This window comes from Cololabis saira, chromosome 6 (genome assembly GCF_033807715.1).
Source record: "Cololabis saira isolate AMF1-May2022 chromosome 6, fColSai1.1, whole genome shotgun sequence".
NCBI classification, from domain to species: domain Eukaryota; kingdom Metazoa; phylum Chordata; class Actinopteri; order Beloniformes; family Belonidae; genus Cololabis; species Cololabis saira.
Genome location: NC_084592.1, coordinates 9,196,151 through 9,221,745, shown reverse-complemented (window position 1 = coordinate 9,221,745; position 25,595 = coordinate 9,196,151). Strand labels below are relative to the sequence as shown.

At 39.9% G+C, this 25,595-nt stretch overlaps 1 protein-coding gene across 1 annotated transcript in view; it reads left to right on the top strand.

The window, feature by feature from the left end:
• The window catches only part of kcnh3 (potassium voltage-gated channel, subfamily H (eag-related), member 3), a 227,388-nt gene that overhangs the window by 137,898 nt on the left and 63,895 nt on the right, over positions 1–25,595 (top strand). The window contains exon 2 of the mRNA XM_061723226.1: positions 20,083–20,316. Coding sequence (XP_061579210.1) covers positions 20,083–20,316 — 234 coding nt within the window. The remainder of the gene's footprint in view (positions 1–20,082; positions 20,317–25,595) is intronic.

Genomic DNA, 25,595 nt, shown 5'->3' with positions numbered 1-25,595 from the left:
ACCAATACTGGCTTACATAACTAACTGATATCTGCAGCTGGACATCTTCTCCACAGATCAACTCAGCTCACACAATGTACCATGTCAGAGTCGCACGGCAGTGACAGAAGCATATTATTTGGCTGTATATGCCTCTGTGACACCTTCTCATTAAAAGTTTGGGGTGATAGGCTTTTGCTCCAGGGCACATATGGACCACAAATCCCTGTAGGTGTATGCTGAAGGGCGCTTCTGAACAACACACGAGTGCGCACACACATTTCTCAGATTGCATTAGTCCTGCAAGGTTGTCGGAGAATTCAAATCTTTAGGAGCTTGTGAGGAAAGCTGAAAATGTACTTTAATTTGGAAAATGTTCGTCATTCTGAGAGCTTTTTCATTGAAGAAAACAGACAATTTCCTTATTCAGAAATGTCATTATTTTAATTTCCTTTTGTAGTTAACTGTGGGTGCAACAAGTGAGTGCTGGCGTAATGGTCGTGTGGAAGGACGGCTGCCGCACAGGTGCCGGAGGACCGTTCTAATCCATTTAAAAGGAGAATGAATATTTAGACATCAATCTGACTTACCGGGACGAGATAGTTGATTCAAAAGTCTCTATAAGCCGATCCCTGTTCTGTACTGCTGATGCTCTCCGCTGATAGGCAGGTAGCAAAGTAGACCAGCCCTATTGGGTAATAGTCTTTGAAAATAAATCTCAAACTGAAACATGAAAAAAGTGGATCTAAGCCTAACCCATAACTTAACAAAACGTAACATCAGAACCTGTGGCCAAGAGGATTTGTTAACTACTTTACTAACTACTTCCATTTGGCTTTCTTGCACCTTTAAAAATAATCATGAATTGTCATTATATGCAACAGTTTTCTTTAAAAAAATGTTTGGTTCACACAAGCTTAATTTATGTACATTTAGCTGCAAAAATCAGACAAAAAACAGAATACTTTGTAAGTGTTCAGCGTTGGATCAAATAATTTAGCCAGGTTTTGACCAGTGTGTTTGTCCTAACCACTCACCAACAGTGACCACACACACCCGGAGTTGGAGAAAGGGCTGATACGTGGCCCCCGATCACACGGGTGGGTGGATCAGCAGTGAGGCAGGCGATGAACTGCTTAGCATTGACTTTTATCGTAAGCCGAGGAAGGATTCACAGCCAAACACAACAAGCACATCAAATTATACAGCAAATATCGTGAAGATATTCTTTCTAAGGGTCAACACCGAGAGGTAAATGAGGGCTGTATACTTCACTGAGTGTGAAGTATACAGTTAGATCTTCCATCAATCAGATGAAAGGAAATTAACAGCTGGAAAGATGCCACTAAACAACTTCACCATTCACTTTGGAGCTCAGGCTGATGATACAGAAAAAAACAGACTTCAATCAATGTGTTCTTGGGGAAAAATGTACTCATGTTGGTTTATATTCGCCTTAATTAGTCAATTTCATATTTATGTGGATATATTATGAGATACTTGGAGCATTAAATCACTGCTGGCTAAATTGTAGAAACGTGTTCTGCCACTGTTTCAACCCTCTGTTAGACATTTGTACTACATGGGTTGTGCTGATTCCCATAAAAAGGACAAAAAAGAAAAGAAAAAAAGCTAAATCGAGTCATATTTTATTTTTTAGGGCAAAAAAAGCAATCAAAATAATGTATCTATACTGAAGCAATGTCGGAAAAAGAGAAAGAAACTCAATGAGTATAAAGGAAAAAATAAAATGTAAACTCACTGATGATTATTCAAACCACATAGCCAGAAAGAGGAAACAGGGCTTTTAAACATACATATTTACACATTTTTAAGACATCTGGGCACCAAACTTATCTAAAATGACAGACAAGTGTAAAACTGGATTGCGTGTAACAGGCTTTAGGAAATAAAGCATCACTTCACAACCAAGCTGCCTTTATCCATGTCAACAAGCCAAACATAAAGAAGAAATTGGCTGACAAAGTTGTCCTTGGAGTTTCTCATAACAGTGCTACTAAAAGTAACTTTTTTCTTAAAGACGGAGAATGGATAGATAATTGCAGAAGATCAGCAGAGTTAAAGAGATTATTAACTTTATGAAAACCTTAAAAATATATATACTTGGAAGATATCAGGGGTTCAGACCTGCCCACACAGTGGGCCTTCTGAAGTCAACGCCATTAAGCTAAGACAAATTAAAACTGGAAACAGAACTAAAAACTAAAAAATCTAATTACATATGTACAGCACGGATCCAAGAAAAGTTCTCAAAATCAAACTAGAAAACCTTCATTTTCTGAGGCTACAGTGTTACTGAGGTCGTATGACATTTGAGGCGTCACCTCATCCAACACATCTGATGACGGTAGGTGCACGTAATAAGCTAATAAGTTATATACTTATAAGTATATACTTTGTTTTCAAAAGAGAAAATTCTCGCTCCTCTTATGTAATTCCTTCACATTGGTTTCCTTTCACACACATCGCCTTCTTGTCACAATAAAGCATATTCCCCTGTCCGCCTTGAGCCTAAAAGGAGCCGGGTTCCCTTTCAGCTGAAAACCTCATGGAGTGGACAAAGGCTTGCTGTGACTCTGCAGAGGTGACTCTGGGAGACAAAGATTAAGCTGAATGTTTTTGTATCTTTTTTTTATTTTATCACCATCATCTGCTTAATCTTATTTGCTTCCTTCATCCTGCTCAAAATAAAACCATCACCCATGTGGATAAAAGCTTACATTGACATCCGAGGACTGATACTCCCCCTGCTGCTCCTCATGCCTGTTGGTTCAGGTGCTTTTACCAGTTACAGCTGCGTGTTTGATACTTAAAGTGCCATTGCCTCGCCGGTAATCCCCAGCCACTGAATCTGTGAACAGTGCAGATTATTTACAGACACGGCAGCCAAGATGCTCATCATTACATCTGGTTAATCTGCAGCACCAGCAATTGAAGGTGACCTGGAGTTAAAAATACTTCCTTACCAGAGGGGTATCGGAGGACCCTCACAAACAACCCCTACTCTTTCCACCTTTCAAAGCTTCAGCCCTTCAAAGGCTCTTTGAAGAGACTTTGATTACCAGACCGCTTATTACTAGCACCCTCTGACAGCCTAAAAAAAAAGAAATATATAAAAAATCTTTGTGGACTAATAGCAAGCGAAAGACCGAATGTTCTGCTGTGTAAAAACTGCTGCGGATGCATGAGTACTACTAATTCTTTCATCTCATACATCTTAAACCACTAGTTGGATTGTTCAAGGACTCGGATCACATCAGGATACGGAGAAGATTGAGCCTTTCCCACTTCCATATCACACCGGTTACTCGTGTGTCAACAAGAGAAGAAAAAGGAGGCGAGACTGTGAATGCACCACAAAAAAGGAACATATCTATGTTTGTACAGTGTGTCCAAGTGCAGAAATAGTCCTAATTCTAAGGCCAATTTTTACAATTTATTTTCCCGCCAGAGCTGATATTGAAGGGAACACTTTTATCGTTTTTTAATGTTCTCGTGTCTTTTGAACATTCAGGCTTTCTCTGTGACTCAGATTCTTCCACCTCCACCACAGAAACTGAACAGTGTGTCTCCAAGAATAGACACAAGGTGTTTTCCATATCCAGAGCTACCAGACGCACTGCTCAGCACAACAGCAACACTGTTTTTAGTCTGAAAAAGCTCCATTGTTGTGTAACACTGATCAAAGATGAACTAACCTGAGACTCCTCCTGTGTCCCTGTTGCCTCACTTTCTACTGAAGACGCTATTATGAAACACTTTTATATGAATTTCACCGCTTCCCTACGCAGACCTGCTGCTAATATTACAGAGAGCCGTGTATTTATGAACATGTCAATACACTGAAAAATGACAAGATACCTTTTGATCTTTTTTGGGGGGCATTTAAACTGATCTGCCCGTCAAACAAACAGACACACCGTGTAAGCAGAAACAACATGCCCTCACTGAGCTCAGGCACATAAATTACATTTCCTGCTGCAGGAGATCTCTCATTATTCTTTGAAGTGTTAAAATCCAGAAACCAGTGCCAAATGTTTTAACTTGAAATTAATTTTCATGACAGCCATTTGACATGCAGCGAGAAAGATTTTGATGTGGAGACACATTTATTTTGAAGTGGCCCCCAGAGTGTGGACCAAACCCCGTGAGGAATCAAAGGGGGGTGGCCAAAATATTTGAAAATGTTGCAAACTTGCTTGTTGTGTGGGTGTTCAAAGTCATTTTTTAAAAACTGAAATCATTATTGTTAATGAGATAATTGGGGCAAACTTGTTTTATGACCTTAATGCTTTTTTGCACATATCGCCGCGAAGAAGCTGCAGTGTGAGAATGATGAGTAGTTGATATGCAGCCGATAACATCTGGACACCTGTTTCATGTGCGCTGACCGTCGACACGTTGCACCGGTCCATTTAAAATGAACTCGGGTCAGCAGCGAGTCCCCGTCTGCCTGATTCCCATGGAGCACGCGCCGTCCTCGTTGAACCACATAACCATTATTGATTTTCAAAAACACTCATGCTTTTTTGGTCATTCACAGAGAGATCAGAGGTCATCTTCAGAAAGGCTCTCTTGGGGTAGTCACTTCAAGCAAAGCTGAGATAAAGGGACTGCATTTATGTAACACTTTCAAGTTTTACTCACCCCCTCCAAGTAACACACCGTTGCTCAGTTACACACTTTCATGAGGTGTTTTTAGTGCCTTTATTCTCGTCTGCTGCGACCACCAATGGTACCAAACATTCTTTTTGGACTTCATTATCTTCCTCACAAACACGTTTACATGTGATGTGAGCTAAGATTCAAACCACAAATTGTCCAATTACTGGATGGCCAGCTCTGCCTCTTGAAGCAAAGTAGCATCTAAAATGTATTCTTAATTTAAGTGTAGTTTAAGGCAGCAATAGAGACTCTCCAGTGACATTAAAAACATCACAGCTTATGGCTGATATGTCTGCAGGAGTCAGAATGCTAACCTGACTAAGGTACAGCTGTTCAGCTGCTGAGAGTCAGGACTTATTCGGTATTTAATCAGTACTTTCTTTGTTTGTAGTTATTAATTATTTTACTTGATCAAATACGTTGTGCTAACCTTAATTATCCAATATCCAGTAGTCATGGCAGGCTTTTAGAGGGCACAATAGTAGCATCACTGCTCTTCCATACTGGAGCTTTAATCCCACTCTCATTATATAATTAGAGTCCCTGTATAACTATTTTACTGTTGGGGTGCACCTTGGTTTTGGTTACTGGTTCCTGGCTTCTGTTCTTTATGTCTCATCTTGCTTTACCTGTCTATGCCCCATTGCTGTCTATTTCATCTCTTTTTTCAGTCATTCACTTCTTAGTATTCTTATAACCCTTCATTTTCCTTGTACTCGGGGAAACAAAGCAGTCTGCTTTTGGTCTGTTACTTGTCTATAAATCACTGGCTTGAAGAGTGCCCTCCTGTCACTTGTACTTCCTGTGTTTTTAGTTCTCATTGAAATTGACTTTTATCTTGCTGTGTGTGCATCGCTTCATCCTGAGTTTGGATTTACTTCACAACTTTGCTTTGCATGAAACGGTGCGGCAACAACCAACGCCTCAGTCCGCTGACAACTTGACATCCATGTGGAAACACCTCTGACACAAATACCTTTGAATGTATATATAACGCTCAATTTTGTTAACTTCTTGTTAAAAGCAAAAAAATCAGTGGTGATACATAAGTATTCAACCCACTTCCAAAACTATATAGATGTGTATGTAAATGTACGGCCCGTAGCATGCGTGTCTCATAGTTTTGTCCCTAGTTTGCTCTCCTCTGAATCTCATCTTTTTCCTTTACCTTTCTCTCTCTGTTTCCCTTCATCCTGTCCCAGCAGGAGAGCTGTACCCTGTGGTGTAGCCTGCAGATATCACAAAATTAAGTGTATTTTTTAATTTTAATTTTTTTACTCCACAAATATGGACACAAATATCGACTGTCTGGAAGGTCTAGTTTTTCAGGACCCTACTAAAAGTAAATTTCTCTCTCTCTCTCTCTCTCTCTCTCTCTCTCTCTCTCTGGTTGAGAAGGACGACTAAAGATATTCACTGCAACCGCTGACTGAACTGAGTGAAATGTGAACAAAAACTTTAAGTTCCACTAAGATTATTGCATCATTCCCAGCTTCTTCTAACTCATCACAGGTCTATAATGTTCTCGCTGGAAGCTCATTATGTATTCTCAAGATCCAAATCAAATCTCACTGGCACGCATGCTATCAAATTATTCATATTCATTCACCTGGCTGATTTGATTCCTGGTCTCTCGTTTACAGCAGAAGCTCATATATTTGGTTTCTTTCACACTTTGTTCACAGATACACGGCAAACTGCAAAGTATGACTGGATTAATTAGGGTTTCTACGGGGGATGTGGATGTTTTTGAGGGTCACCAAATTGATCCAAGCTTCATTTAGGATACGACATTCCTACTTACACGTTGTTTTTTGTTTTTTAGTAATACCAACAAAAATCTGTCTCTGAAAGCCTGGTAACCATATCACCCAGGTTGCTTATCAATGCATTTTCTGAATCACTTCAGGCCTTCCAGCTGTTGGGTAATCCAATTTGACATCGGATGGTGAATGACCTGATCACAAAGCGGTTTGCTAGCTCTGATAATCCAATTACAGCGTAGCTCAGCAATCAATACAAGGAACACGAGCAACACTTTTAAGTCTCTCTGATGCACATAAAAACACACACACACACACACACACACACGCATTGTCCAAACTTGTAATCATCTGGACTTGTTGCCACGCCAATGTGTTAGATTATTCATCAAAGCTGGGCAGCTGCTGTGCCTTTAGGCATGTTTGTGGGATGAATCCCTTTTTTGGAACATTTCTGCTTCTGCTTCAGACGTCTGCTCCCAGATAACCCTTCAAACATTCTATTCATTCATCTGTTAGCCTTACAAGCATTAACAGTTTGCAAGGTGCTTAACTTTTAAAGTAAGAGTAGCTAGCAGAGTTAACCATTTAACTAGTCACATCAAAGTTTTGTTTGGCTTCTGTGCAGTTATGCAGTTATGATTTGGATTAAATAAACGTTCTTTCTAAGCACGTTGTAATATGAGGCTACAGTACCTCATCCATCCTGAGTGGTGGTATATTACACACTGGCTCTTTTAGACATAAATCTTTTAAACAAAATCAATGAAAAGATGAGAATGAGAAGTTTTCTTGGAAAAAGAATAACACTTTATAGATTTCGGAGACACTTTGAAATCAAACTGCTTCAAAGGAGCTGAAGTATAAAGCAAAATGTTTGCTTTTGCTTTGCTCTCCAGTAACTTTTCCAAAAAGAAAAATAAGTCCGTCTTTTTGTTTTCACAAATGTACAATTTGTATTATTTTTTGCACATTTGCTTAAAAGGTGAAATGTGCAAACTTAAACAACGACTTGGTATTGCTACAAGAACGAGCCCAAAAGAAACCACGTCAGCGATGCCTGATACCTGCTTAATCCTATTTTAGAGTCACGGGGGTCAGATTGAGCGTATTCCAGCCCTCTTCCGGCAAAATGCAGGGTGCAGTGCCACATATAGACACACACACGCACACACACTCACAGAATCACCAATTAACCTGACATGCATGGTGTTGGCCTGTGGGAGGAAGCTGGAGCACCTGGAGAAAAGCAACCCAAGCGTGGGGAGAACTGGCGGAAATGGCTGAACGTTTCTCACTCGTGCAGTGTACAGCAGAAAACAACTGTTGTTCTTTCCAGATTGTGAAGCCTCTTTGTTTCAATGTTAATTATATTTCCTGCTAACGCCTTTGTGTGGACGGTCTGGTCACACGTGCATGCGAGTGGATGTTTAACCCTCCCAGTGCAGTACCGATCAAGAACGGTACGGATACTTGTTTTTATTTAGATTTTATGGGTAAGCGGTGACGATTGAAGTTTAGGTACGTCTACAGTATGAAGGGAAGCAACCGCAAGTGCAGATGCTGTTGCTGTTGGACAGGATATTCACAATCTAAATTCAGCACCGGAAGACAGGAAACAAACACGTAAAAAACAAGCACTGAAGTATTATTTATTTTGTCTGTCTCCAATGAAAGTCCAAAACTTGTTTTCACTGCAGAAGTGCACTGCTGCATTGCTGTATGCTACAGTCAGCCCGTGTTTACTGTTGCTCCATCCCTCTCTACTTTAGTGAACCTTACAGCAAATTGCAAATTCTCAGCAAATTCCCAGGACAGAACAATAGGTTTAGGGACTAATTTCAGCAACCAGAGGGGACATTTTCTTACCTACTTAAGCCCGGATTTTTGGGGATATTGCTGTGGCATTCATTTTTCCGAGAGTGTATGTATTAATTGTGCACTAAAGCTTATGGTTTAAGTTTGGCACGATGCAAAAGAGTTAAAAAGTTGAGGATGATGCAAAAACAGGATATATCACTGACTGTAAAGTTCAATCCGTTTATAAAGTGGTTTCAGGAGTTCTAAACAGCTCTTTTTGGATCTATCCTACAATGACAACATGCAGTTCTTTTTAAGTAAGCACCTGCATTTTGAATTTTGAAGAGGAACATTGACAAATGTGGATGTTATCTAGGATGTGTGCAAACAATGTCACACTACCGCCCTGCTCTATCCTGGCATCATCACCACTGTTCCTGCCATGAACTGAGAAGGCAGCCAGAAATAAGAACAAAATAATAAAATAAACAGCAAAGAAAAGAAGCAGCACAAAAGAGTGACTGACACAATTCTGCATTGAGGCAGGCAGGGGAAATGAGAAAGAATACCCTGCACTTCAGCAAAATCTGTTTCAAAAGGACAGAAATAAAAGAGGGAAGTGAACGTGTGATTCTGTGACGACTAAGAAAAAAAATCAAAAAAGAGTCATCAGAAGAGAAGAAGCGTTTCTATCTATAATGTGTGGAGCTTTTTCAAACATACGCAGAAACCAGACTTGGGATCAGCGCTATAAACGGGCCCATAATGCCTGTACACCAGGCCACGTAATGTCTCCCAGATGGAGCAGTTTGCCTGCTATATGCGGAATATGCAAATGCATAGGACCCCACAAGCCACTAGGGGGCCCCATAGCTGAATCTTCAGCTCCTTCTAGAGAGAATTAGCCCAGTCATTAGCCCATCCCCCCAAACAATTTGGGGATGCTCATGTATAGTTAGCGATCACATTTTAGTTCTCTCGAATTGTTTCCGGGTAAATTCCTCACTAGAGTGCCGAAAACTCAGCAGATTCAAGACACCGTGTACCAGATGCAGGAAAGCAGCTCCAGAACATAACCGAGCCTCCTCCATGTTTCACAGTAGCTACAGTCTTCTTTCCTTTGAAGGCTTCACGTCTGTATCTGTGAGCATAGAGCTGATATGACTTGTCAACAAGCTCCAGTTTTGTCTTATCTGTCAAAAGGACATTGTCTCAGAAGCTTTGTGGTTTGTCAATATGCATTTTGACAAATTCCTGTCCGACTTTTTTATTATTTTCTTTCAACAGTGAAGTTATCTTCAGCCGTCCTCCTTGGTTCAAACAGTGATGGATGGTGTGATCTGACGCTGATGTGCCTTGACCTTGGAATTCCCCTTGAATCTCTCTGAAAGTTGTTGCAGGGAGGTTGGCCACAGCTCTGTGAACCCTTAACTTCTCAATTAATTTTAAAACTGTAGTCACAGGAACACAGAGATGCCTGGAGATGGTCTTCTAGCTTTCACCTCTAATTTATTTTCACCTTTCATTTCCCATCAGGGATTAATAAAGTATTTTTGAATTGAATTGAATTGAATTGAATTGAATTGAATTGAATTAACATGCATGTCCATAATTTTCATACTTTCTGATCTCCTCAGACAACTCCCTCCTTTGCGTTTTCTGGTTCACGTTCAGTGTGGTGACCACCATGAGACCAAACAGCAAAGAAACGACTTGTAACCCTTTGAATAGCTAGTCTGACTCATTGGGGATTGAAGACATTTGTGATGTTAATTACAGATTGCAATTTATTTTAACATGTTGCTATGGTCAAATAATAATATGGTCTTTTTTAGGGGTACCAACTAATATGTCCAGGCCAGTTTAATTTGTTTACTCTTTAAGGCATTCAGGCGATGATTTTTATTGGTCACTTTTCAGTAACTTTTATTTATTAATGACTTTCTCAGGTTATAAGTTATTTCAGTGACCATTGTAGGATTGTCTTTCTTAATGGAAGGGCATCAACACATTTGTGTGTAAAAGAGACAAATCGTTGACACAAACCTGAAAGCCAAGTTTCACTTTTAATGAAAGCTGTCAGGCGGTTTTTCTACTAACATGATATAATATATATATATAAAGCCATTTAAAATGTATTTACAACTGCCAGTCAGTATCCCTCATACTTAGAAATAGGTGGCCCTCTTTTCATTTATTAGCCCACTTTATTTATTTTACTATTTTTAGTCTGTGAGAATATGTGTTGCTGTACAATCTTGAGCTGTAAAACCTTTCAGTTTACCCCCCTTTTTTCACATTCTGATTGATTACATAAAGATCCCTAGTCATGCATGATGTGAAGATATGTGATCAGGCTTGAAAATTCTGCAGGACACAGTTTCCATATGCAGAAAGTTTACAGGACATATCAGACAGTTGAGTTTGTAACTAATTTGGTTCAATAACAGACTTCACTCTCTTGAATTTTGGAGTAATCGATCAACAGCTTGATCTTGTACATCGTCCTACAAATGTCAAACTAATCTTCTCCTCTTGCCTTTAAAATAAGACTGTTCTGGGGTCTTTCACACTGCCCAAGACATCCATGGAGTTGCAGGTTGACAGAATGTATGTTCAACGTACACCCCTGGAGTAAAATGATGTCAGTAGATTATGGGTCGGTCCTGCTTGTCCCCCGGCCTGTCAGGGAGGATGTACAGTGTCATCCGTTTGCGACAGTTGTTGTCAGGCCCAGTCCGATTCATGGTGTTCAATGCTGTAGTCTTCAGCTACTTCAGGTTTTTTTTTTTTAACTTATTTTCAGGGTATATGGGAGCAGAGTGGAGAGATATGGTTCATAGGGAACAGGGAATGCACACTGGTGGGGGTCCAGGCTGAATGAGATGTCGTCTTTGATGTGCAGGAGAATGAGTTTCTGAAAACCCTGCATAGAAATCAGAGTGAGTGCTTCAGGGCAGATATAGCAATGATGAGAAGGAGGGTGAAAGAGGAGCTGTATGTTTAAACTCCAGCCAGTGGCTGAACTTTTGATCCCATCATGGGAAGACATACTATTTAAAAAACAGTGAGCGTGCAGCATGCTTCAGTTTGGTCGAGATGTAACTGAATTTCTTTCCGACGACACCTGGAATAGGCTCCAGCCGCAACCCCCAGCTGGCTAGAATGTCATTAGATGTGAATTTGACTTGGTTAAAGACAAAAATACTAATGTGGCTAGATGAACTGTTGACATCTCAAATAACCTCAAGCATTTAGAAAAAAAAATGAAGCATGACAACAAAAGGAACATTGCCATCATCACAACTAAAACCAAACCTGTAGGCTATCTACTGGGAAATAATTGCTCCAAACTTTTGTGGTTTAGCCAGTAACAGATGGGTTGGAGGTTGGCAAGAGTTTTTATTGACTATGATCTCACAAATCTCATGAATACTTAATAGTGTGAATACACAGCGTGCACATCTTAGAGGTTCAGTAACTCTGAGATCATATATCAGTGGTTCCCACAAATGTAGTAACCTTGAAGTGAACAGTGATAACAGTGCTATTGGGGGTTGTATAATATTCCTGTAAAAATTAGAGTGATACTCATCACCCAAGCTTACTTTTCTAATTAGCCATTTCCAAAGAAGCCTGATCAACCAACATCTGCAGAATGGACCCAAGGCAAGTATTCACCCCTAAGTGCAGGATGAGTCGAGAGTTGTAATTGTTTTACAGGAAATGGAAAGTTTATTTACTTTTTAATCAAAATATATAAACAATTTTAAAGTTGGTGTCTAGTAAAAACATTGATTTCTGATAAAAAAATATGATTATGTAATTAATAATTATGTTTTCAGTTCATCTATATAATAATTCGTTATATTAATTTTTTCATTTCCTTACCATGAATTATTTACATGTCTTTTTGCAGTGGGTCTTTAAAGCGACACTACGTAACTTTTCCACCTTAATATCATATTTCCAGAGTCATTGTGATGGTACATCAACTTCCAACAGGTTTAATGAACCTCTGTCATGGTCTGAGGGGGTCTGTATCACCTTCACTGGCACTATGTAACTTTGAGGAGCATGGTAGGAACCCTGCCACACTAAAAAACTACAAATCGTTACGACTTTGACTGCTTTACGGCATACGTCACTTCCCCCTCCTTCCCGATTCGCAGTCGAGACGAAAATGGGCGGGGCTTGGAGCACAGAGCTCCGCAGAAGCTGTTGCTGCGTTGTGGCTGCAGCAGCTCCACACAACAGACATGGGGAAAAGACCCTAATGGTTTAACTTTTCAACGGTTTCCTGCTCGGAGGCAGAACCACGGAGGCCAAGTATCTGATATAACAAAGTAAAAGAGTGAAAGAGCCGTCGGCTCGCTTTGGATCGCGGCTGTAACGACCAAACACACAGTAAAGCATGATTTATGGTTCTGCGTTAAATCGACGCGCAACGTACGGTGCGTGTCGCCGCGTAACCTACGCCGTAGGGTCTGCGTCGATTTAACGCAGAACCATAAACAGCCTTAAACCACAAACACTCACACAGACCGGGGGCCTGTACTACGAAGCAAGTTCAACATATCCAGGATATCTTTTCCTTATCCAGATTCACTAAGCGGGACAATTGCAATCACGCTAAGCGGTCACACGACGGTGGTTATCAACTCGGTATATCAACCCAGGTTTCTCCAATCTGGATATGAGCGCGTGCACATAAAAGGGGCAGTGTTTTCAGCGCATGACCAATCGCAAGCATGGAGAAGTCCGCTGTCAGAGCCGCTTATTTCAGTAGCAAAGAGCAAACAATAATTTTACGGAAATATGATGAGTATAGGCATATAATACAGGCAAAAAGCAACACAGTTGCAGCTGCAAAATGCAGGAAAGACAGCTGGCAAAAGATCGCTGACTGTATAAATGCGTAAATTCATAGGGATATAAACATATATTTGAATATTCTGGGAATCTTAATCTTAAACTGTAAACCATGATCAGCAATATTAAAATAATAAAAGGCTTGCAATATTTCAGTTGATTTGTAATGAATCCAGAATGTATGACATTTTTTTTGTTTTTGTGTTTGCATTACAGAAAATCACAATATTCTAATTTTCTGAGACAGTCTGTATATATTGGTTCTATAACTATTGTTGTTGACCGATAACTTGTGCTGATGCTGTACCAAAGAATTGGGTTTTTTTATTTATTTTATTTAATTTTTTATTTTTTCAGGAGGGGGGTATTTAGTATTTTAAAGTGACTTCTCAGAATGTTCGAGGGACGAAATTGAAAATCCGTTTTTTGCTATCCCCTTACAAATGCATCTTCTTTTTGATTTCTTCTTGATTTATTTATTTAATTGGTATTAGTTTTGGATTGACTGTACATCGGATTTTGGGTGATGATTTGTTTTATTTATTCATTGATTGATTTATTTTTTATTTTCTCCTCCACCTCTTTTTTCTTTTTTTCCTTTTTTTTTGGATCGTTCATACAGGTACTCATCAGGGAAAGCAAAGGGGTTTTGGTGGTCCCTGAATACGCGTTCTGTTCGGAGGGATCCTCTCACGATCCGCGCACCAAGCTCCACTGGGGTCTCTTCGAAAGGGCATGTCATTTTCCAAGAGAGCTGATTGGTCAGTGGGCAGTGCTTTTACACCCGGCGATCTGTATCTGGAACATAACCTGCTCCGGAGCAGGTTAGCGGTTCAGCATAAGTTACCATGGCGATGTGTCCCGGTAAGAAGTGAACCACCGTCGTAGTCCTGAAAACCCAGGGTTAAACCTGAAGTTACCTCGCTAACCCCAAATCCCGCTTCGTAGTACAGGCCCCGGGTCGGATCAAAACACGGGTTTTATTCCCCACTTCTCCAGCTAAACGCAGTTGCTGGCCAGCTCTCTGCGGAGCAATTAACCCCAATCTTCAGATAAAACTAGTTTGTTGAGGAAAAAATATTAACTCTATTTGTAGCTGCAGAGGAAAAAAATAATCTCACGAGGAAAACAAAAATATTGCTCACGCTTCGGAGCCTCTTCCACATAATATAGCAGTCAAAAAAAAGAAAAGAGAATAAGAGGGATACAAAACATGTACTGTATGTTGTACTATTATACAAATTTATTGAAACACATGGCTCTTCAGGGATTCAGGGATCTCTTAGGGATTTCATATGGATCCAGACCGTTAATAATGATTATTTTCTCCATATACCGCTCCCTGGCTTCCTTGTTTAAGGTATCCCGGTAAATTCCAGTTCCTTTCCAGCAGTTTAACATCTTTTTTTGCGTTCCTTCTGTTCACTTGGTGAAACAGAAAAGCGTCCCATGTTCTCTCATCAAAACAAATGCAGCGACGGGACAGGAGTTTTCCTGCAGTACGCGCTGGTGCTCATGGGAAACGTAGTGTTCTTTCTGGTAAAACACTACCGCTTTTGTCCACAAGATGCCGCCAAACTCAGAAAAGCTGAAAGTTACGTTGTGCTGCTTTAACAGAAATACACTATTTCTATAATAAAAGGTACAGAGTACATGATTGAACAGTCTGGTTCGCTCTCTGCATAGAGTTTTACCATCTGAAGTCGAGTATTGTTTCACGGGTTACTACAAATAAAAAGGAAAAATAGGATCAATAGGATCAATAGCTGTGTAGAGGTAACATTCAAGAAGTGGAGCATCATACTAATTAGAGGAAAGTTAAAGGATCTCTGGATATATGTTCAGCCTTTCATTCAATATATTTAGACTTTCATTCCATATATTCAGATTTTATTCCATATATTCAGATTTTATTCCATATATTCAGACTTTCAATTAATATATTCAGACTTCATCCCATATATTCCTCATACGTTTATTTTGAACCACATCTGGTGAATTTATATAGGTTCGTATCAACCTTCTCAAAAAAAAAACCAAGAAGAGCAAAACTCAACCGATACTTTAACCTACCAATACAAATACAGATGTTGTTGCATAGTGGTTGGATGGTATCTGAGATGATATTATTCCAAATGCTTTTACTGATAACGCTGTGTTGCACAAAAGACTAACAACAGGACAAAGCATTTGCCGTGAACATACAGTAGTCATGTCACGTATGGTGGGCTTTTTCACAAGTGGCTTTTTTGCCTTTATGTTGGACAAAAGCCCGGAAGACAGGCTTCACAAGGGACAGGGAACATCAGCTTGACATTTATGATTCTTCTCATTCAGTCTGTCACATGTTAGCCAGCAAAAGGTGAGAATAACTCCCTTGACAAGGTGATGAGATTGAAGACTAGAAGCAAATACAAAACTGCAATCTTGGTTGCTGTATTATTCGCCTGGATTAGGTGGTGCCTTGGCTACATTTAGGAACGTTGACTGTCCTGTTATATTGCAGTGTGTACATTTTGTAGAAAATTACAAAAACACTCAGAAAGCAAGACCTTGAAGAGCATTTACTTTTTTCTGATAAACCCTGAGACATAGTTGATTGTTCTAAAAGAGAATTCAGAGATCCTCATTTCATCAGCTTCAGAAGCTACTAACTCACTACACTGTTATAGAAATTTAAACAACCCAATCTTTGTGGTTCCATGAGCAGTCATTTAAATTCAGCTATGTAAATACCTCCCCTGAACAACTACTGTAAGAGCATTTTCATCTGCATAAAACTGGATCCAAGGTTTTTTTTCAGCTCAGATTTCTATGACATGTCAAATGACGTGAAATCAGTGAGTCACTTAGCAAAGGTGGATCTTCATGCTTTGGCATTTGTTCAGACTCCTGGAGTTACTAAGGAGATAGAAATAAACTGCAGTGAGTGTTTATGACTTATTGTTGACACTCAAGTCCCCCCCCCCCCCCCCCCCCCCCACAGCTGAGTATGGTCTGCCCTTTTCACATCCGTGTGACATCATGTTCCCAGTCTGTCTGAAAAGTAGTTTGCTTGTCTCCTGTAGGAGCTGAAATGTCTTAAAAGTGAATTCATTATTATGAATCCTTAAAGGAGCTTGAGGCTCCTTTTAAGAAATGAGACTCTCTAGCGCCACCCTTCACCACGACGGCCGTTGGGGGTACTGCAGCCAACAGTGAGGCCGGCACGGGAGAACGGGGAGAACGCACATGCAGCGTCATGTGACGTCACATCCGCAGCCCAGCGCGGGAAATTCGGGACCGAATTGCAGCACATTTTGCAGCACACAGCCTGTTCAAGGCAAAGGAGAGATACACTAGAGGGCTCACTCTTTTTGGTTTGGAACGCTTCATCTGACCTTATTACTAGAAAAATTAAAACGTATACAATTTTTTTTCATAAATCCAGCCTCAAGCTCCTTTAAGAGATGTCTAACTCTGTTGGGAATATAGAGTTTTTGTCGTGTCACAGTTAACTCATATTTTGGCTCTCCTCATACACTCCTCTGCTTGTGCATGTGTTTTTCATGTACATGTAAAGGAGAAATATGTAAATCTCTTTCAAACCTCCATTGAGGGGCATTGTTTTTAAACATTTCAATGTTTATGATGGGGGAGATTGACTAGGGCAAGCCAAACTCGGCAGACAAATTATATAACGCTGGCACAACTATGATGGAAAGTAGAGAGCAAATAATCATTGTCGTTGTGGAATTGCAGGTAGTTGGAAGCTGGACATGCTTCCAGGTGTGGGACACATCCTGGGCTCCATCCTGGTCGCACATCTGAGTCCAAGTGCACCTGATGACAACAGCACTGATTCCCACAGGATGAGCAGGAAGGTGGTCATCACCTCTCCTGTTTTCTGTTTGTGTTTGAGCTGAAGCTGAAAATCATTCCTCCCCAGGAGAACAAATGCAGAAAGAGCAGGAACCAAGGGTGGATGTGTCAGACAAGGGAGTAATTAGCTAAAGTGATGGTTTGCATGACTGATGTCAGTCTTACAAAAACTACATAAACATGAGCTTAAAGGAAAAGAGGCACATCAGTCATAAAATCTTTAATATGGGGTCTTGAAGGCACTCACGGATCAAGGATCAATGAGAACAACCAAGCAGATAGAAATAAATAGTCCATTTTGAACTCATGTACATGCCAAAAACCATTAACTGAATATGGAACAGTAAGAAAATCCCCAATAGGCACAACACAAACACAGACACACTCATACAAATATATATATTATGCAGATCTCTGACTAGCAGCCAAACAAAGCAAATGTGTTTGTGAAGCAAGTAAGCAGGGGCTCATGTTCCTGCTGATTGTTAACAGTTACTTGGGCATTTGTTACTGAAGGCATCAATTACAAAAAGAAAGAAAACAACACTCAAAGTTTGGTACTTATTTCACCTGATCAATTCCTGCAACTTATCAGCTTTGTCTCCAGTGGTCATTGATGAAGCAGTCCCATGTACTGTAGATTCTTGATTGTCTGAAAGAAAAGAGTCTCTAGAGGTTTATTTTGGAAATGCTTTAAGAGCTTTAATGTTAGAATTTGAAGAGTTTTTTTCCCATTCAAGTTCAGATGAGGCTCAAATGTTGATGTTGTATTACTAAAACAATGACAAAAACTTTATCCTTATAGCTGAGAAAAATGTGAAGTTAGGGATCCTGTAAATCCTCCTCGAGTTGCCATCTTATCATAGTGGGGTTTCGGTGATCCAGTGATTCCAGTGTCGAGGTATGGGTGAGTAGGACCCAGATACAGGAGACGGAGGTAGCATGCAGGTAGTGATGTGACATTCGGTATTGAGGCTTGGAAGCGTGTGTCGAGTAGGGCATTTCCTCGATGCGCATATCGAGGCTCGCTTCATTTAGGGGAGGACATGACAATGATGACGTCCGAAGTCTCGCTGCACGGACTGATTCAGGAAGTTTTGACAGCAATACTGTATAAACCCCACAGGCTCCATTCAAAATGTGGATGTTTGATGGAGAGTTACAGTCAGTGATAGTTTGGAGACAGTTTGGAGAGAGGTAGAGATAGTTTGGAGACAGTTTGGAGAAACTGTTTTTAAATAAAAAACAATGATGTGTCCCTTAAACCATAATCACTGGCCATACCTCAACGTTACAAAAGCACAATCATTGTCCATACCCCAACTCAACCACCCTCTGACACACTGACTGCTACATGGTTAGTTGGTGGACTACAGAGAAGACTATATAAACGGATTTAGACAGCAGACACTGACGTGGTCAGAGGGTGGGACTGCAGGCCAGGATGTCAGCAGATATCCAACAGAGACATCTATATAGACAGATGGAGGTAAACACTGGGATAATCAGACGGTGGGACTGCAGGTCAGCATGCAGCTCCTGAAGCTCTGGCCTGCAAACATGCACAGAAGAGAAAAGGAGGGTGCAGACCAGCACAATAAGTATAATTGAGAACAATTATGCTTATGAGATACTTATAATTAATAACTGGAGGTTAAGCTTAAGAAAGGAAAGAGTGAGAGAGCAAAAGGGGTGAGGGGCACCACTCGATGGATCATGTCGCAGCACTGAGGTCAAGCATAACTAGTGTGGACATTAATCCATTGTCACTTTAACCAATGCTGTCTCTGTGCCATGATGCATTCTGAACCCTGACTGCAAAACTCCAAATGAACAATTTATATACAAATTGTCACATACTGTAACTGGCTTGCAACAACCTTTTTCCAGAATTTTAGATACAAATCATACAGGAAATTGGTCGGAAATTCGTTAATGTGTCTCGATCAAGTGAGGGTTTTGTGAGTAAAGGTTTAATTACTACAACTGAAAGAACCTTTTGCTCATTTCCTGAAATAGGGATGAGTTGATCTGGTCCAATATTTATATACCAATAAGAGAGAAAAGATTAACAGTAAAAGCAGTGAACACAGTGTTTCCTTGGTCGAATGTACAGTAGGTCATTGGGGCCCCCCTCTGGAACCAGGTCCGGGGGTGGCGCATGATGGTGAGCGCCTGGTGGCCAGGCCTGCACCTATGGGGCCCAGCTGGGCACAACCCGAAAAGGCAAAGTGGGTATCCATTCCCATGGGATCACCATCTGTGGGAGGCGCCATAGGGGTCGGGTGCAGTGTGAGCTGGGTGGTGGACAAAAGTGGGGAACCTGGCGGTCTAATCCTTGGCTACAAAAGCTTGTTCTAGGGACATGGAACAGCTTCCCAAGGTGTCCAGGCTCTCCCTAAGACATAGGGTGAGAAGCTTGGTCATCCGGGAGGGGCTCAGAGAAGAGCCACTGCTTCTCCACATTGAGAGGAGCCAGATGAGGTGGCTCGGACAACTGGTGGGGATGCCTCCTGGACGCTCCTGGTGAGGTTTTCCCACTCCAGGACACTCTGGAGGGACTATGTCTCTCTGCTGACCTGGGAACACCTCACAGATGAGTTGGCCGTAGTGGCTGGGGAGAGGGAAGTCTGGGCTTTGATGCTTAGGCTACTTTCTCCGTGACCCGACCTCAGGTAAATGGACAAAAACTGGATGGATGAAGATTAAAATCGATCCACATTGCTGTTATCTGCAAAAAAGCACTTGTGATTTGCCAGGTGACAAGTCATTTATATTACAGGAAGGTGCAAAGTTGCACATGATTGATTTTCCACTGGCACTCTGAAAAAAACCCAAAAGCAAATCATGGTGTTTGAAATATGTACCGTACTAATGAACCTCTGACTTAATATTTTACGTCATTTTAATTGCACGTTTATTCAGGTTATTTTTTTCTTTGTATGTTTTTTAAGAGCAACATCCAGAATTTGCTTCATCTGCATAATGATGTGCACACGCGATCATATTGAGTCTTTTAACAGTAGAAAATAAGGACCATCTCAGTGACTAACCAGGTGATGGACTTGAAAATGAAATGTCATATTGATCACTTCCTGTCTCCTCTCCTCTCCCTTTACAGACAGCAACTTTGTTCTGGGAAATGCCCAGGTGCAGTCGCTCTATCCCATTGTCTACTGCTCCGACGGCTTCTGTGAGCTCACGGGCTACGCCCGTGCTGAGCTCATGCAGAAGAGCTGCGCTTGTCACTTCCTGTACGGCCCGGAAACAAGTGACCGGTCGACCGCCCAGATCCAAGGAGCCCTGGACGACAGGGGGGAGTTCAAGACCGAGTTGATCTTCTACAAGAAGGAAGGTCAGACAATCTGTTCAAAATTGCTTAAAGACTGCTATTTTTTTCTTCATACATTTTGTTTAAAATTACATGGTTAGAGAGATTGGCCATTTTCAAAATCACATACTAAATACTGCATTTACAATGTAGTGTGCAGTACATACAAGTTAGTTGTATGTTTTTCATACTGCTCACATGACTGCTCCAACCCACCCCTGCTGTAGTGGTATATTTTCTTATCGGACATAGTTTGAAGTAGCCTGGTCAGTTGTAAACTACACATTTTCCAGAAATAACATACTGTAAGTTTACTTGTCGAAATCAGTATACACTAGTACTACAGTCTGCTGTGTCATAAATGGTCTTTGTCTCCACCCTAAAAAGTCCAAACAGCTCTGAGTTTTTGCTTTTACTGGCTCGATCAGCCACTGCCCCCAATTGTCATGAACTTTGTGTTAAAAAATAATTTTATTAAACACAAACTTTTCAACATTTTAATGCTGATGACACTTCAATAAATTCTATGCTGATGAAACTGCTAAAATTACAGACCCTGCAATGACCTGAGAATCACCTAAAGATAACTTTTGTTCATTGTTGGGTGTAAAGGTGAAATGTTTTAGAAGATGTTTGATTGTTTGCTTTTAAACCAAAAGTTTTGAATTTATTTTAAACTTAAATTTATTTTCCCTGTCAACATACAGTTCCATCATGGTATAAAACAGTATTAAGCTTCAGGAGGAATTAGTTAGCAATTAGTCATTTTAAAGATAAATACAATAATGAAAGTCTAAATTTTACAAATTTGAAAATGAATTTACTTTTGCAATAGTTTTAAGCCCTGAACAAGACTTTCTGTCAAATTTCCATCCCATGAATTCAAATTTGATGTTTAATGCTTTCAAACTATTTGTTTGCTCGATCAGAATTTCTTGATAAGTTTGTAAACTCGCAGCATTCTTTTCCTTGGTTTGGTTCCTTTATGACAACCCGAAAAACTATAAGCATACCTTCTATCATTTTCACGTGTCTGCTACAAGAATGTAAAAAAAACAAAACGTAAATGTAGACAGATCTTGTGTTGAAGAACTAAACTCATGTTCCACTTTATGGCATGACAACGTAGGAACAACCTCTTTTTGGGGACTTTGGTCTGGTTGTTTCGGGGCACACCGAGTACAACAACTGAACAAATAGTTCTTATCACTAATGTTCAAGACAACATGACGCACTCCAGGTGGGACAGTAAACTTGAGTTTGTTTTAATGGAATAAATCCTGCAGTTGCAAAAGCACCTTTAAATGAAACAACGCCCACTCTAGATAACATCTGGTCCAGAAAAGACAAAAAAACAGTGTTTTTGTAACATTAAGAAAACACCAGATAAAGGTGTTTGAATCAACCTCATCAAAAAGAGAAAAAAATACATGAAATGGTCAAAAAAAATTGAGAGATGCTTAGGTAGAAAATAAGACGACTGTTTGTGCTGTTTTCCTCAACAGATATTTAAGGCTGTTTAAACTTTAGGGGGTTGAAAAAGAAAAAAAATTACATTCAAAAGCAAAGACAGTTATAATCAGAGAAATATTTAAGGAGAAACACTGGAGAAAATCCTCACTCTATAAATAATTTACAAATCATTGCTTTTATGAATGATTAAAGAAAGAGTGAGGAGGTAAGAGAGCAGAGGTTCAGTCCAATAAAAGCTAAGGGGAGTTTATTTATCGACTGAGGAAGATGTAGGCATTCCTTTGTCTTGTCTTCAAATATAAAGCAAGAGGATTATAAAAGCCTGTTTCTCTCAAAAACAAGTAAATTAAAAATATGGATAATTTAAGCTCTTTATGGAACCATGTTGCAGCTATGAAGAAAAACAAGGAAATGAATAAGCATATTGTCTCACTCAGATCCTCAGCCCCAGACATGGTTTTAAAACTGGATAATATATTATTAACTGAGTACATACTGAAAAAATATTAAAGGCACCATGGTTGACAATGTTTTCTACAGAAAGTCTTTTGGCAATCAAATTCAAAGTAATAATAAAAAATAATAAAATCAAACAGTTTGGAAACAATAAGTCGAAAACATATTTTTGCTTCATAAAACTGTTAACTACATAAATAAATGTATCGTCTTATATAAGACAGGATTCAAACTGTTGTGATGCATTCAAGCTCTGCGCAGCCGTTTCAAAAAAATACAAAAAATATTCTTAGCTGTCTGGCACAATTTATGCTAGCAACACCAGACCAATCTTTCTAATAAACCCAATGACTTGAAACTTGATTAGAAATTCAGCTAATTACGATGATTTAATTTGTGTGATCCGGCTAGCTTCCTTAAAGACAAACAGAGCAATTATCCGCCCTGTTCCCTGTACCGACCCAAGATTTAACAGTGATTTAAGAAACAAATGTGGTTTTATGAAATGTCATCAAATGACATCCTGTTTACAAGATACGCTGAGTGAGAAGAGACCCCCTCCCTTAATGATTTCCACTTGTGCGTAAGTGAATCAAATTAAAACTTAAACTGTTCTGTGCAGCTTGCTCAAAGTTTTTTGTTTTTCTGAGTTTTAAAGTAAGAAATGATAGTTTCTATGAATCAATGGTTACACTCCAGACAGCTACTTCAGCAGCCTTTCAGTTCACACAATTTAAATCAGGTTTCGATTTTCCAAAACATTGCAAGTCTAAATGAATTCAACGGAGCTATTCCCAAGCTAAGCAGAAAATATATGGTAACACAAACCATTAATACGGTACTTGAATTTCTTAAAAATCTGAATTTCTGAGTTCTTACTTGGAAGTTTGAACTTGAACCGGAATTTGTCATATTTTTGTTTCTCCAAATAGCAATTAATGGACTTATCATGTCCAAAACTGAAGGTACTGGAAGTGGAAGCAGTCAAAACTATAGAACTTTAGCTATTAGTACCAGATCAATACACTGACTGACAATCAACCACTTTATAAAACACCTTAATGTAACTTTTCCAACTTTGCAACTGGAATGTGGTCAACTTGCGTGTTTTCCCTGGTTCCAATGTCTGAGCAATAGAACGAGCATTAATCTCACTTCTTTCTGCAACCTCACTTTTTTGGTCGTTACCCAAAGTTCATAGCTCAGGGTTGGAGTATTGATGAGATGGTAAATCAACAGCTTTGCCTTTTGGCACAACCCTCTTTTCTCCACATCAGACAAGTACAAAATCTTCATTGCGATGGATGTCGCACTCCTTGACCCGATGCATGCATTTGAACTGCTATGAGAGTAAGATTTGTTGTGGTTTAGTAACTTTGCAACAAACACTCTATATCAAAAGCAGTAGGTAGGCTGAAGATTGTGTGTGTGTGTGTGTGTGGGGGGGGGGGGGGGGGGGGGGTAGGGGGGTGTACTCAGATGGTGACAGTCTGGGAATTTTCCACTCAATCCTGCACACACTGGACCTTTTAATTTCTATTTCTCATGTCACAATTATTTCCGATCAAGCTTAAAATTGTTTTAGGTTTAACACGTTTCCATCTGGCTCAATAAAAGTTTTCAGTCTGATGTTGGTATTTCACATTGAAAAGAACAATTAGATTTTCCCAAAGCAAAAAGAAAAATACTGCCCTGGAAATGATCCACGGTAACCCTCTGAAATTAGCAGCTATGTTACTTCAGCTGTGTTAAAACCCGTATCCCCAGATCTCATTGTCCCGCTGTCTCAACTGCATCTGTTTAACATCATGTTCCAGGCAAATGGGACAAATCCAGCCTCAATATGGCTGATGTTTTTATTGAAGCAGTCCTCCTGCTTATTTAAATCCATTATTTACATGCATGAGCCTCTGCTGGGGTTTAGTCTGAGAGCTGCAGGACACAGCGTGCATGTTGCCGGTTGTCGCCAATGATGTCACGACTTAGAGCTTAAGTGTGAGTAACTGGAAACCAAAACAGCTTGTTTTAGTCTGATTTCCTGCATTTATGTACCAATGAGCAGGCACTTACTGATCCTCTTTAAAATTATTAGTTACATAAGAAGCCTGGTGATACAACATTTAAGATAATGGATTATATTAATATACAAAACAAAGACATAGCCGTACCTTTGTTTTAGCTCAGTGTTCTTTCATTAGCCTGTCATCAGCACAGATTTAGACTTTCAGTAAATTTCACAGATGTCTTTCTCTACAGTTTTCCCTCATTCAGGCCACAGAACTGTACTCATCTATGTCTTATAGTAGGCCATAACGAATGTGAAGCTGATAGTCATGTTTGGATTTATTCACACCTTTTGTTTATCCCACTTTTAGCAAGAGGAACAAATTACAGTCTCATCGTTCCAGTCTTATTAAAAACGCAACTTTTTAAGTTGGGTATATATGTATACCCATCTTAAAATATGTTATCCATTCAACTCTGTGACGTTTGAATAGTGATTATAGTATGGCAGTTAAGATCAAACAAGCTGCGTCACCAGCTGTGATGTTACCCAACATCTTATTTTAAATGTCTTCACACTGATTTAGTGTTTGTCTTACAAATCTCATGGCCAAAATTAAAATAAATGTGAAAGAAAAAGAAAGAGAGCTTGTATCTTATTTTTTTAGCAGGCTAAGCCACAATTAAGTATTAGGTGCTTTACTTAAAGGAGCTTGAGGCAGGATTGTGGCAAGATTTATGAAAAAAATCCGTATACATTTTAAGTTTTCTAGTAATAATGTCAGATGAAGCGTTCCAAACCCAAAAGAATGAGCCCTCTAGTGTATCTCTACGTTGCCTTGAACAGGCTGTGTGCTGCTAAATGTGCTGCAATTCGGTCCCGAATTTCCCGCGCTGGGCTGCGGATGTGACGTCACATGACGCTGCATGTGCGTTCTCCCCGTTCTCCCGTGCCGGCTTCACTGTTGGCTGCAGTACCCCCAACGGCCGTCGTGGTGAAGGGTGGCGCTAGAGAGTCTCATTTCTTAAAAGGAGCCTCAAGCTCCTTTAACAAACAGTGCTGAAAGCAAACATGGCGTTAGAAGTAAAGTAGGTTAATCAGACATATAGGAGCTGAAATTTCCCCAACTCCACACGATTTAGCAAGTGTGACGTTTTTTAATCATAAAGCTTTGACATATTGGGTGATTTAGTGATTCGGTGATCAGCCTTACCTGTTTCAGCAGTATGGCCTGTTGTGTAGGATCATGTTTACTGACATTAAACAGCGATTCCATTTACATCATTTATTTCCTAAACCTGCTGTGGAAATACAAACAGCCCTTGTTGTGTGTAATATTCTTTTTTTTTCTTTTAACTTCTTTTGTTCA